Source organism: Gobio gobio (assembly GCF_949357685.1).
Source record: "Gobio gobio genome assembly, chromosome: 7".
Taxonomy (NCBI): domain Eukaryota; kingdom Metazoa; phylum Chordata; class Actinopteri; order Cypriniformes; family Gobionidae; genus Gobio; species Gobio gobio.
The window spans coordinates 47,263,489-47,278,849 of record NC_137103.1 but is presented as its reverse complement, the minus strand read 5'-3'; the positions used below and the strand labels follow the sequence as shown (position 1 = coordinate 47,278,849).

At 37.7% G+C, this 15,361-nt stretch overlaps 1 protein-coding gene across 1 annotated transcript in view; it reads right to left on the bottom strand.

Moving 5' to 3' along the window:
- Positions 1-207: 207 nt before the first annotated feature.
- Positions 208-15,361, bottom strand: part of itga4 (integrin alpha 4) — a 56,782-nt gene continuing 41,628 nt past the window's right edge. Inside the window, exons 16-28 of the mRNA XM_079821407.1 lie at positions 9,671-9,823; positions 9,481-9,557; positions 7,055-7,202; positions 6,275-6,373; positions 6,118-6,194; positions 5,487-5,576; positions 5,297-5,384; positions 5,094-5,201; positions 3,632-3,757; positions 3,424-3,549; positions 2,734-2,832; positions 2,517-2,636; positions 208-998 (exon numbers count right to left, since the gene is read on the bottom strand). Coding sequence (XP_079677533.1) covers positions 912-998; positions 2,517-2,636; positions 2,734-2,832; positions 3,424-3,549; positions 3,632-3,757; positions 5,094-5,201; positions 5,297-5,384; positions 5,487-5,576; positions 6,118-6,194; positions 6,275-6,373; positions 7,055-7,202; positions 9,481-9,557; positions 9,671-9,823 — 1,398 coding nt within the window. The 3' untranslated portion in view covers positions 208-911. The remainder of the gene's footprint in view (positions 999-2,516; positions 2,637-2,733; positions 2,833-3,423; positions 3,550-3,631; positions 3,758-5,093; positions 5,202-5,296; positions 5,385-5,486; positions 5,577-6,117; positions 6,195-6,274; positions 6,374-7,054; positions 7,203-9,480; positions 9,558-9,670; positions 9,824-15,361) is intronic.

Sequence of the window (15,361 nt, the reverse complement as noted above, 5' to 3'; positions counted from 1 at the left end):
TTAAGAAAAAGGTGTTATATTTATATATAAAATATTTATATATAATATATATTATATACAGTATATGCATGCAAATATTTCTTAAAAATATACGTGTGTATGTGTATTCAAATATACATAATAATTATATACACAGTACACATATTATGTAAACGAAATATATGTAATCACGATTAATCGTTTGACAGCACTAAAAAATATATTTTTCAAAAATTAAATCAGCATATTAGACTGATTTGTGAAAGATCACGTGGCTGAAGACTGGAGGAATGATGCTGGAAACTCAGTGTTGCATCACAGGAATAAATAACATTTGATAAACTGTAATAATATTTCACAATATTACTGCTGTTTGATCAAATAAATGCAGCATTGGTGAGCATAAGAGTATTCTTTTCAAAACATGACAAATCTTCTTGTTCTCATACTTTTGAAAGGTAGTGCACATATCTTAATATATATTTTAATTTGATTGATTTTTTTGGTGTGGAATAAATTATATTCATAATTAACATTCTCTCATACTGCCTTAGAAGAAGGTCTCTTTATGCTTCCTACCTTTCGGAACAAGCTTCACACTTAAAAAATGCTGCCTACATAGACTGCTCACAAGGTTTTGGAACAGAGCCGTGATGTTCTATAGCGACAGTACATTCTGAAGTCCTTTTCTCCCTCGGCACGACAGCCCCGGAGCGCTTCAGTGAGCACACGAGCATGTTCCATACTCTAAAGTGCACTGGCTTCATCCTGCTGACAGAAAATCCTGATTCTTTTGAGTCTTTGACAGTCTCTTTTGACAGTCTTCATCACTTTGTGATGAGCGTTTTCAACCATTACGGTAAACAGCCGTAGGTTATCATCATCGTAGTCCTTCCATTCTGATAGTTTTTGTATGTGGTGTAAATCCCATATTATGACGTGCTCTCTTTCTTTGGTACATAGTCCCAACTGTCCCGTCTAAACTTCTCCTCCTTCAACTTCCGCTCAAAGAATCCAAACTAATAAAAGGAAGAGGGTGTATTATTGTCAGTAAGTCAAAAGCACATCTCAATTTCAAGCTCAACAAGCCTCGTTTTGAAGATTTGTTGATATATTTGCTTTACAGGGATAAATCTACTAATTGGTAGATTGTCTGAATGACTATTCAAGCTTAATTGAGCTTGTTTAGGGCTGGTGCAGGTCCACCAGAAACCAATCAGGTTTCTTAACTCTTTCCCAGCCAGCGGGTTTAAAAAGAAGTTGCCAGCCAGCGCCAGCATTTTTGATCATTTTCACAAAAGTTGTTTTTGTTGTTTGAATATCTGAACATGCAATATAACAAAAGAAACAACAGACCCTCTGCTTTAAAAACAAAAAAAGCATCAATAATGCATTTTACCAACACTTGAATATGGGTACGTTTCATAAAAAAGCTACTTTTTGAGCGAAAAGCTGAGAAATGTGTGCTTATGTCAAAGACTACATCCAGATCAGATTCAGAACGACGATCACCACACATAGATGGAGTAGATTGAGTTTTCATTACGACATTTCATTCAGTAACATTAGGTCGTTTTGATATGCTGTTTAATGTTTATGATCGTGTTATTTTACACATGCATCTGCTTACATATGCTATCGCTTGTTTCTGCTTCTTTTCACCTGTGTTTTGATCTAGAGATTCTATGCTCTTTCAGAAGCACATACTACCGTACAATAGTGAAAACACATAGCCGGAAATTTCCGTCAATGGTGGGGAAAGAGTTATAACACTGCTTAAATGGCTTCTCCAACAGATTTTTACTGTACTGACAGTAACAGATACACTGTAGTTTTACCGCGGTAAAGCCCAGCATGCTGTTCAACCCTCTATGCGATGATGCATCACTAAAAAGTAATATCTTCAGATATTTCAGGTCTAGCTTTTGTAAATTAAATGATTTCTATGCTCTTAGTACTTAAAGGGTTAGTTCACCCAAAACTGAAAAGTCTGGCATTAATTACTCACCCTCATGTCGTTCGACACCCGTAAGACCTTTGTTCATCTTCGGAACACAAATTAAGATATTTTTGTTGAAATCCGATGGCTCAGAAAGGCCTCCATTGGCAGCAATGTAATTTGCACTCATAAAAGGTACTATAGATGTTGTTAAAAAGTCTCATTACAGTGGTTCTACAATAATTTTATGTGCGAAAAAAAAATCCAAATAACGACTTTATTCAACAATTTCATGTCTTACGCATGGGCATTTTTCGTGAACTCAGGAAGCACCACGACGCATGCGCGAGAATATGACTTTCATTTCGCGGCTTTGATAAGGCACTTTTACGTGCACTTGTTCGTTTCTCACGGTTCGGGCATCCAGGAAATGCACACTTTAGCCCCATTTTGAGCACTACGCCAAGACGAAAGACATGAGGGTGAGTAATTAATGACAGAATTTTCATTTTTGGGTGAACTAACCCTTTAATTCCTGCAGAGAATGAAGAGAATATGTCACTATGTCATACTGGAGAACATGTCATGTGATACATACCTTCCAGAGGAGGAGGACAAGCAGTGCTAAAATGATCAGTCCAACAAGCAGACTGGATACTATTAGAAAAATTTGCACAGCCATCACAGGCTTAAGGCTGTACAGAGCCTCCAAGAATACCTGTAACATGGCAAATATTCAAGTTAATAACAAGGTTGTAAATGCAGCATCTCGTTATGCATCACGAGGTGTTCGAGGTTCAGAATACTGTACTTACTCTAGCAGAAATGTCATCCTGTAGTAGGATGGTGTTTGCCTCCTTTACTGGTGAAATAAGGTCAATCATGCCTCGTATCATAATGACACCGTGTCTGCCCTATAGGAAATAAACATGCATCAAGGTCATGTGTTGTAGTTGCTCTTTTGGGTGAACAGTTCAGGTAATCCATCTGTCAAACAATGTTTGCCTTACTAATTTATTGCATCTGGTAGTCTATGAGGAACATTTATTGGCTATAATTGGAGGAGGCCCAACCAAGCCAAGATTAAAGTCTAGATGGTTAATGTTTTTGTCTGTGCAATAAAAAAAACTGTTGGCCAATCGTAAGTTTAATTTGTGTTGACTGTGCTGCTTAATATTTATGTGGAAACCATGTTGATACATAAATAAAAAAAAAACATTATAAAAATGTCTTTACTGTCATTTTTGATAAATTTAATGCATCCTTGCAGAATAAAAGCAGTTTCTTTTTGATCCCAAACTTTTGAATGGTGTTGTATTTCAAATAAAAGTTGATTATTTCACTTTTTAGATCCAGTGCATGCACATTCTAGAACAATTAGGCAGGCAAAAGGACAACTGGCTCTTTTAAATGGAAGCCAAAGTTTTGAGAGGGGCAATTTCTTCCAATTTATTTTTGTGTACAAGTGGTCCATCTCCTTGTCCACATCTCTAACCAACACTCACTGGACTCATCTGGAGAACCCTGGGGTTGAGCTCCACCTCCATATTGATGGTAACTTCTTTTCCAACCTCCAAGTCACCGAAGTGACACTCCACCATCCTACAAGTCCTATCTTCAGGAGTACAGAACTGTAGAAAACCAGAGCATGAGAACTTTCAATAACATTTACACTAAACACACCAGAACTCATTACTATGACTATTCATTTACCATTATGCGCTTGCTTTTTGGGGCAAAAAAGAATACAAGTTCCTTAATAAAGGAAGCTTCTGGGACGTCACAGTCATCAATAGTCTGAACTGAATTGTTCCTCTGGAAGCAATGCCCAAGGGTTGTCTGCAAGACAAAAAAACAATATAAATTTAAGTAAAGATAAAGATGTGTACCTATAGATGTATAAATTATAAGCTAAGTTATAGCTAATTATGTTACGTGCTTATTATTAAGACGACTAGTAGGAATAGTTCACAGTCTATTCTATGAAACATATAAGAACAAGTTCTGTTTTCCATACAAGGAAAGTGATTTATACCACCAAGCTACAGATGGGATAATAACGCCTATGACTTGTGTGCTATTTTAGAAGTCTTCTGCAGTCGTACAACAGCTTTGTGTGAGGAAGAGATGACATTTAAAGTCGTTGTCTACTAATAATCTTTAGTGGTTGAGTTTTTCAAACTTGACACGTCACAACTGGTCACATGAGAACCAATGCAAACTTGCATCTTGAGTTTATTAATATGGCATCGATGATGTCAAATATGCCATGCAACCTCTAAAGCCTGACTAATGTTTTAGTTTTTTTTTTTTTATTGAAACTTATGTTTTTTTTTCATCTTATACCATAAATCACAGACCATTGTTTGAAAAGCAGATGCCCAAACATTCTGCCCAACACCTTTTTTTAAAAGAAAAAAAAAAGGGTCGGAATGACATTAAATAAAATAAGTTTTTTTTATTTTTTATATGTATACTGTATATAATATACACCAGTGAAACTTAAGGTGCAATTTATTAGGGATGATGGATGATGGATGTGGGTGGATGATGGATGTGGATGGGTGTGGGTGGGTGGGTGTGTGTGGGTGGTGGGAGGGTGAATGTGGATGTGGATGGATGGATGGATGGATGTGGGTGGGTGGACGGATGTGGGTGGATGGATTGGATGGATGGATGGATGGATGGATGGAAGGATGGATGGGTGGATTGTATGGATCGATGTGGGTGGATCGATGGATGGATGGATGTGGGTGGGTTGGTGGGAGGGAGGATGGATGGATGGGTGGTTTGATGTATGTGGATGGGTGGGTGGTTGGGTGGATGGATGGATGTGGGTGTGAGGATGGATGGATGGGTGGATTGATGTGGATGGATGGATGGATGGATGGATGGGTGAGAGGGTAGATGGATGGATGGGTGGGTGTTTGGGTGGATGGATGGGTGGACTGGATGGATTTTGGCCACAGAAAATGTTCATATTTTCAGTTGTGCTTAATATTTATGTGGAAACGGTGATCATTTTTTTCAGGATTCTTTTATTAATTCTTTGATTAATTTTTTGAAATTTAGAAACTTTTGTAACATTATAAATGTCTGTCACGTATGATCAATTGATTGCATCCTTGCTGAATAAAAGTATAAATGTATGTATTTTTGCATATTCAAATCTCACCTGTAAATCCGTAATCCTGATTAACTGGTGTTTGTATGGCACCATCATCAGAGGCAATCCGATCTTTACTCTCGCATCAAGAGCTTTACTAGGACCTATATTCATCACCTGTAAGTTAATAGACATTTTAACCAAACTAATCATGTTAAATGATTCATTAGTGCTTAATGACATTGTTATCTGTCTGATGAGCACTAAAATACCTTGTATGTATAATTGAACTTCTCAGGATAGCAGTCGACCGGCACAGACTCTTGTTCTCCAATCAGAAATGAACTCGGAGAGACAAATCTGCAGAGGAAGGGAATACAGAAGCGTCTCATAATTTGGCCTGTTATTCTTCCCACATCCTCTTATGGAATCACAGATTCATAAGCAAGCCGGATAACTTACCCGTGAACATTGATATCAACTGCATATCTCAAGGGCAACGTGAGAACGGCCACGTTGTCGTGCTGAAGATCGGTGTTCTCAAAGTTCTCACTGAAAAACACACATATGATTGGTTAATGTTCAATATTGAAGGAACGTACACTGACCCCAAAAACTATCTGGACCAGTTAAGATGCGTAAATGCAAGAAAATGGCTGAAATTAGCATTTGTTTGCAGACACCACTTAGTTTGATATTGTCCTATCTAGTGAAACGACATGTTAAGTGCAGTTTAAGTGTCCAAATGCTTTTTGGGGTCATTGTATATCAGAGGAAATGTTTAATGACTTTAATTATTGGAGAACAACCCTAATATACCCTGAAATTTCATTACAGGAACTCATTACATAGGCTATGTAGACATTCATCTTTAGATCCATTCCTCTGTTTTTCTTGTTTCTAATAGTAACACTGAAAGCACACAAAACCTTTGAACGCTGTTTAATGCCTTTGTTTGTCTTTTGCGCTCTGATGATCAATTTACAAGTTTAGGCAGTTGCAAGATGTTCTCCACAAATGTTTACATTTGGCTCAGATGCATTTGTATAAACCATCCTTTGTAATGAATTCCTGAGATCTCTGGATCTCTTACCTCGTAGCGTTAATGTTAATACTAAGGTCTCCCGCGCTGCTGTTCTGCATCACATCCAGTAAAAAGGTGATGTTGAGCTGGAAGAAAGAAAAGAACGTTTATATTCCAACATGGTGACAAACAAACTCATTCAACTTCCACTGCTAAAGACAATTACCTTTGAGAAAGGGGCGATGTATAAATTTCCAACATTGCAGTCCAGACCGATGGCCACTTTATTCTCCTCTGTAATTTCGCAGCTGATGTATTTATCTTCCTGAAATAATGCCACAATATTAGAGCACGTCAAAAGCAAGAGTCCATTAAAGGGCATCAGCAACACAAAGAGCTAAAAGCTGGCTGTGTGACCTCAGATATCCATGACAGAATAAGAATTACTTAGCCTAGAAATCTAGATGCACCCTAGCGCAGCAAATATAATTTGCAGCCAGGGGTAGTCTAGCAACTCTCCGTTGGCTTGTGAGCTGGAAAAACCAAACTCTGATCAGGCCAATCACATCGTGTATAGAGTCGGTGGGCGGGCTTAACATAATGACGGCAGTTGCGGCGGTTCCACGTGCTACTTGTAAACAAAGAAGCTGGAGAACAGCGGCCTTTCGAATCGGCTTTGGCCGTGACTCTGGAACACTTGGAGTTAAGCTTTTCTTTGAGGAAAGAACAAAGAACGGCACTGAAGTCATTCTTAAAAAAGGAAGATGTGTTCAGAGTTTTGCTGACCGGATACAGCGAAAGTTTAATCTATAAACTAGCTCCGCTTCACCTTCTTCGTTGCTCTGGTTGGTTGTAGCGCTATCCTATTGCGTGCAGAGGGAATTTGGATAGAAAACCGTTTATCCCGCCCATCGGATTGAGCCCTGCCAATGGTGAGTTCCCAGACCCAACATCTTGATGTGGGTCTGGCTTCAGGCTAAGAATTACTGTGACAAAGTGAAAATACCTCTACTACTTTGATGAAATGCAGGTTGCTGGGAAACCTCAGACGAAGTCTGGGTAGAAAAGCGTCATCTCCAGTGTTGACTATTGTTGTGTTCAACATGATGCTTTTTCCGTTACCCAGAGCAAAATATGGCATTTTCCTGTAGGATCTGTTGAGAAAACAGTTATTTAGATTTTAAAGTTTAGATTTTAATCCATAATAAATCCATTCTTTAGTCCATATAATTCAGTAAGGTGAAGTAAAGACGATGGAACAATGGATGGATGGATGGATGGAACAATGGATGGATGGATGGATGGATGGAACAATGGATGGATGGATGGATGGATGGATGGGTGGATGGATTGGTGGGTGGGAGGATTGGGTGGATGGATGGATGGATGGATGGATGGATGGTTGGGTGGATGGATGGATGGATGGATGTATAGATGGGTGGGTGGGTGGGTGGGTGGGTGGGTGGGTGGATGGATGGATGGGTGGGTGGGTGTGGATGGTTGGATGGATGGATGGATAGATGGGTGGGTGGATAGATGGTTGGATTTTGAGTTTTTTTCTTTTTCTTTGGTAGGCTCAAAGACAAAAACAGCTGGAAATGTTGGCAAAAAATTTGCAATTGAACAACACAGTCTTAACTACAGATATTTAAAGCTGTTCAATTTGTGAAAAATATTTCACAATATTTCATAAGATACTTTAAAAGTTAAAAGGAATGAATAACAATATCAGTTAGGGAAAAAAATATATATATATTATTAATAGACTTTTAGTAATTACATATATATATTTTTAAACTGTTTGCATTGTTATTAATAAAATTATATATTTTATTATAAATGGACTAAAAATAATTTAAATGTTTAATATGTGTATTATAATTTACTATTATCAATAATATTTGTTTACAAATCATTTTATGTCTGTAAATAAACAGTTTTTTCCTTATATATATATATATATTAGACATGGTTACATAAACAAAACTGAAAATGAAATTGTTAATTAATATATTGCAACCAATTCCTCTATTTTTTTCAGTTTCAAAATTTTAATTTAAATTAAAGCACAAAACAAATCAATCAATCAATTAAATAAAATTTTTAGACTCATCTTGCTAGATTTGAAAGGAAACGGGTGTGTTTTCCAGCCAGTGTTTTTCCTGCATCTGTTTGTGTGGCTTGTGCACTGAGGGCTCAAGCCTGATGTTTCTCATCTAAAGGCACCAGGTGCATCTGGGAGAGTGACAAGCTACTCTCCCCCTCACTCCTTTTCCCTCCCTGACACACACACACACACACACACACACACACACACACACACACACACACACACACACACACACACACACACACACACACACACACACACACACACACACACACACACACACACACACACACACACACACACACACACACACACACACACACACACACACACACACACACACACACACACACACACACACACACACGCACACACACACACGCACACACACACACCTTATGAATAATCAGATCATGTATTATCACCAATGGGTGAGGGGGGTCCATAAATTAGTTTGCATACGGCTGCAAACATGATCCAAAATGCTAATGTGCACACTCACGCTTTCGCCTCAATTGGGTGAGTCCAAGAAATGTGATGCATAAAATGCCTCAATATAAAGCTTTGGCTACTGTGCTTGCTGCTTTAATGGGTGTATTCATGAGGAGAGCAGATAATCTCAAAAACCCTCCTGTTAGTCACGAACAGCACCAGCACATCTACAATATTTAGATGTCTGTAGCATTCTTAAAATGTTTAACAACATACACATACGACATCACTCCCTATAGCTGATATTATACAAGATTGATATCAGTCATTGACAAAAAATGTCACTCTCTGTGAAAAAATACTTTTGGGTAAATCATGAATAAATATCCTGATCAGATTTTACCAAAATAAAAAGAAATAAATAAGAAATTCTTTTTTTTTTATGTTAATGAGGCGCATTCTAGGATTATTAAGATTACGTTTTGTTGTATAAATCAAACACATTTCTCCAAAATCATCATTGCCATAATGCAAAAAAATGTAATGTAATTTTTACTGAATACAGTAATACAAATAATCTTGTATTGTTACATTTAGTAAAATTCTTCCATAATGTATTAAAAAAAACACAATTTTATGTATGATTTACATAAAGTAATCAGATTAAGATTTTTTTTCCTGCAATACAGAAAGGATTTGGGAGGGAAACGTGTATTTGCCAGGAAAATAACGTGACAATACACAAAATCTAAGTCGTCATAAAACCAGCTTCATTTTCTTTAGACATTTGTTTTTTCCATTTGATTTTGTGGTGTAATATGAAACAGACATTTCTTAATGACTTCCATGAGATTCGTTCAGTTAGCATAGGTTACGCGGAGATAACTTACTGGGGTAAAACCAGATGAGCAGAAACCTGAAGGTTGGTTGAGCAGTTTTCCAAGGCGCAATATCTGGCGAAGACGGTCTACAAAAAGAAAGATTTCAGATCAGGACACATTGTGATCTACGCTGAGGTTAATAAAGTGGCCACAGTAATAAACCACAATAACACAACAGAGATGTAAAAGAAAAACTGACCTTGTTTTTCACGACATTGGCCTGTTCATCCTTCTGTTGCAGAATGGGTTTGAGAGAAGGCATGCCCCTTGAGTCCCTCTGTGCCACACGGTGCTCTCCAAGTTCATATTTCACCTCAAAATGGATGGGTGTGAAGATATCACGGAAATCTTTCTGCATACAAGAGAAATAGAAAATTGGTCACTCTTTTGTTTAGGGTCCAATTCTCATTATAAAGTTAACTAACTATTAACTACGACTTGTGCCTCGATAAACTTCTAATTACTGCTTATTAATTATTAGTAAGCTAGTTGTTAAGTTTAAGTATTGGGTAGGGTTATGGGATGTAGAATAAGGTTATGCAGAATAAGGCATTAATATGCTGTTTATAAGTACTAATAAACAGCCAATATATAAGTAATATGCATGCTAATAAGCAACTAGTTAATAGTGAGAATTGGACCCTAAATTAAAGTGTTACCATGAAATTATTACTTTTATTCAGCAAGGATGCATTTAATTGGTATTATACTACGGGGCTGTTGAATGCTTGAATCTGATTGGTTGGCGAACGCTCTAAGGCGCAATTATTTTCAGGGAAACGCACGGCTAAAGTAGTTCCAGGCAGGTATTGACTGCATTACAGTTCCATATCGCTGAAATGATTTCAGTTATTTCAAAGGTCCTTACAGCCTACAACAGCAAAAGAACCAAAACCCACAGCGACACTGACAAAGCCAATAAATAACAACAGGATAAAAACGACAAACTCTCTTTCTCCCGCTCTCCCTCCCACTCAAACGCACACACATACAGTACGGACACACACTTAATCTATCTCTCTCTCTCTCTCTCTCTCTCTCTCTCTCTCTCTCTCTCTCTCTCTCTCTCTCTCTCTCTCTCTCTCTCTCTCTCTCCATTAATTACTGCAACATGATGTTTTGGAATTAGCAACCGAGGCTTGGGATGAGATGCGTAAGAAATTAGTCCCTCACACAGGAGCGTTTTAAAGGAACGTGCTGACTTTTTGGGACTTTAGCTTATTCACCGTATCCCCCAGAGTTAGATAAGTCCATACATGCCATCCTCATCTCCGTGCGTGCCATAACTCTGTCTGACGCACCCACCGCTAGCCTAGCTTAGCACAACGACTGGAGGTAAATGGCTCCATCTAGCCTACTGCTCAATAAGTGACAAAATAATGCCAACATTTTCCTATTAAAATGTTGTGATGTGTATGGTTACATCGTGTACTAAGACCGTCGGAAAATGATAAGTTGTGATTTTCTAGACTGATATGGCTAGGAACTATACTCTCATTCCTGCGTAATAATCCATGAACTTTGCTGCCGTACCATGAGTGCAGCGGCGCAATGATATTACGCAGCGCCTGAAAATAGGCTGACTTCCTTCAACATAACCAACGTGACAACCTGCTTGCACAGGGAGGGTGCTGGGGACTATTTTCAGGTGCTGCGTAATATCATTGTGCCTGCTGTACCAATGGTACGGCAGCAAAGTTAATTGATTATTACGCAGGAATGAGAGTATAGATCCTAGCCATATCGTTCTATAAAATCACAACTTTTAATTTTCCGTCGGTCTTAGTACACGATGTAACTATACACATCACAACATGTAAATAGGAAAATGTTGGTGTTATTTTGTCACTTATTGAGCAGTAGGCTAGCTGGAGCCGTTTACCTCCAGTCTTTGTGCTAAGCTAGGCTAGCGGTGTGTGCGTCAGACAGAGTTATGGCACGCATGGAGATGAGGATGGTATGTATGGACTTATCTAACTCTGGGGGATACGGTGAATAAGCTAAAGTCCCCAAATTTCACCGTGCTCCTTTAAGGGACAAACACTAAACAAATGTCTTGAAATATACATCATCTGAACAATGTTTTAAGGTGTGATAATCATAGTATAAGCGGAATAATTGACTCCAGGCCACTGAATTATTGAAAAATAATGCACACTCGAGGTGGTGGCCGCATTACTACCTCGGGTGTGCATTTTTTAAAAATAATTCAACAGCCTGTCGTCAATTGTTCCTTACATTTAACATATACATATAACATATTCATAAAACAAAACATTTTATAATTTTACTTTTTTTTTTTTTTAAGTGTTCACAACTTTCTAATTCATTAAATAATCCTGAAAAAAACTATCACGGATTCAACAAAAATAGTAGGCCTAAACAGCACAACTGTTTTGAACATTAATAATACATTTTTTCTAGAACAAATCAGCATATTAGAATGATTTCTGGAGGATCATGTGACACTGAAGACTGGTGTAATGATGCTGAAAATTCAGCTTTTCCATCACAGGAATAAATTACATTTTAAAATATATCAACATAGAAAACGTTCACAATATTACAGTTTTTACTCTATTTGTGATCAAATAAATGCAGCCTTGGTGAGACGTTCAAAAACATTACAAAATCTTGCCGACCCCAAATCTGTGAACGCTAGTGTATGTGGTGTTTGATTTTGGCTCGACTTTTTTATATTTCTCCCATCTTAATTTTCCTCACCTCAGTGCAGATAATTAATGCAGGTAAGGTTTGCTCTGTCAGCTGTGATGGCTGTCTCTAATTGGGAACTCAGTGGTTGGGAGTTGTCCTGTGGGGTCTCTGGGGCCTGTATTTAGCTGCAGGGGAGGTGTGTGACCGTGGTTTTGGAAGCCTCTTCCATGGCCAGTGTAAATGAGCTGGACTCCATCCACAACAACAGCCTCTGAGAGACGCTAATTTCTGCAGCAAAGGCTAAACTCAAAGTCACCGCTGTGAACTTGTGTCCTTTGCTCAGAATGTAGTCACTGAATTCGGTTATACACGAATGTGCGCGCACACATAGTTTGTCACTGGCGTGTCTAAACTCATAGGCGGACAACTGACATTTCAAACCTGTAGATGGCTTAATCATGAGCATGAGAAAGACTGGGTGTTTACTTCACACCTTTATTCAGCAAGTTAATTTTGCTCAAAACAAGAACTGAAAGTGGCACTCCATTTTAAAAATCAGGCCTGTCTCAGTTGCAACTCTCAATGACACAAATGTCACAACAAATTTGTAAGACCACAGCACTTTAAAAAGTGGAGAGGAGTTAAATGCAACTCAAACTTGATTACCACAGCAAATAATATGAACTCGTCCCTTAGTTTGTGAAAAAAAAAATTTCTGTAATGCATTTACAATGGAAAACTAGCAGGATAAAAGGGAAATTAATGTTTGCCAAATAGTATGAGTAGTTCAATATATAAACACTTGCTATTAGGGCTGTAAAGATGTCTAAATCCTACTTTTGTGGTGGTTTCTTTTTCAGTGTGAAACTTACATTTACATTTATGCATTTGGCAGACAATTTTATCCAAAGCGCCTAACATTGCATTCAGAGTAGGGGAGAGCGGGGCACAACCTAACGCTTTTTGATTTTCTCAGTTTGTATTTATTTTTCCCCACATTCATTTCACACGTCTAGTACAATTATGTGGTTTTGTTTAATTTATACAGCGTATACTTTTTTCTTGATTTCCCCTGAAAGAATGGAAGTGTGACAACATGCCCCATGTGTGGGGTCCATTGTAATATTAACATATGACAGCTTAAAATGTTATCTGATCTAATAAAATAAAAAAATCCAAAACAAACTAAAATATTTTGTCAATAAAATAAAATTATTAACTTTTTAAAATAAAATAATGGCATTTTTTAATCATTAAAAATATACAAATTTATGAGTTTGACACCAAACACACCTCAAAACACAGTTATACAGCATAGTTAAATAATAATAATTAAGCATTTCTGAACATTGACTCTAAGTCTTTATTCACCTTTTTCTCATGGTTTCTCAATAGAATTCATAAAAGTATAGAATATAATGCCATATTTCTAATAGGGGCTCATTGTAACGCAGTGTTACAACAAACCCCATCTGCACAACTGTGATTTAAACCACGGCTCATGTCTTCTGTTGGTTAGATCAGAATTAAGAACTATATAAACTGTTAAATAACAGATATAAGATTACAATAATATCAGATTTGTCTTATTTTAAATAAACACAAAAAAAGAGATGAAAGAGTAGCCTGACGTCGTCATACTCAATTCTAGTCAGAATATGAGTCTGATACTGCTCCGTTGGGCTGTGATTATGGGGCGTGTTTCAACCGAACCAGGAAAGACCTCAATTGGATAGACCTACAACCAATCAGAGCAACGGAGCGAAGCATAACGTTAGTTATCAAATGTCAACAGAACTCAACTGCACTGTGTTGCCATGTCCGCGGGTTGAAGCGACCCCAATTATGTGATATATAGACCCAGGAATGCGATTTTTAGCTGCCAGCCCTGCCAAAATAACACATTTTACCCCCCAAATGCCCTTTTTCCCGGAGAACCCCCCCTGGAAAGCTATTGGGCTTGTTTTTGGCTAGTTCTGAGGAACGTTAGCAAGTGGGCGGGTTTTGTTGTAAAAACTTGGCAACCCTGTACCTGCACGCACGCTGGAGTAAGTAGCCTAACGTTAGAAGAAAAATAGAGTGTAAACGATCTTTGCCGGTGTTGTAAAAAAAAGGATACACAGAGTTTACTTACCAACACGATCATCATTTCTGAGAGAAATAGTAAAGGTGAATGCATATACGAACAAGTTCTCTGTTTAGGATTAGAACAAACTCAACCCAAGCGCCTTTGATGACGTGGATGATTACGTTACTGTTGATCATCTGTCCATCATCGTCTAAAGCCCGCCCTGACAATTTCATTGGTCCGAACAGTTTCTGTTCGGGCATAATTACTTCTCTACCGATCAAGTCCAGACCGAACTGCCCGAGTAAAAATGTTGTGGGCGGGGCTAAGTTCGGCTGGCATCCAGGCTAATGAAAGAGAAACTTAAGTAAGAAAATTACTTTTGCTATGGTTAAATAAATGGTCAGTGATATCTCCAAAATTTTAATTTTGATGCAATTTTTTCTCTAAATAATGTTGATATGGCAACTAGTGAATGCACTAAGTTTCGTCATCCTGGCATGTGTGGAAAGTGTTAAACCACGTGTGTAACAACTAACCCCGCGTTAGGTTGTGCCCCGCGCTCCCCTATACATTCCACCAGTTCATGCATTCTTTGGAAATCAAACCCATTACATTGATTGAGATAAAGGACTGCACTTAAACTTTGCTCCACTAAAACAGCACTTTACAGATTAACTGATCAAAAATATACCTTGAATGCAATGTGGATAAAAACATCCGCCAAATGCATAAATGTAAATGGTATACGCCTTTCTGTCATTCTCATATTAATATCAAGCTAAAGTAACCAGAATATATATATACACTATATTGCCAAACGTATTGGGACACCTCTCCACATAACTGAATTCAGGTGTTCCAATCACTTCCATGGCCACAGGTGTATAAAATAAGAACCTAGCACCATGCAGATGTATGGGATCAGTTTCCCGCCAAATTTATTGCAGTCACGCATAAAAAAATAATAAGCATGAATCAAAATTTTAAAAGCACATGTGAAAATATAACGCACAAAACTGAAAAATTAATGCAAAATTAACCAGAATCACAAACAACGCAGTCACGGAAATAAAAATAATAAGCGCAAATCAAATATTTAAACAAGTTTAAAATTATATTGCTCAAAACTGAATCATGAATTCAAAATTATCCAAATCGCTCACA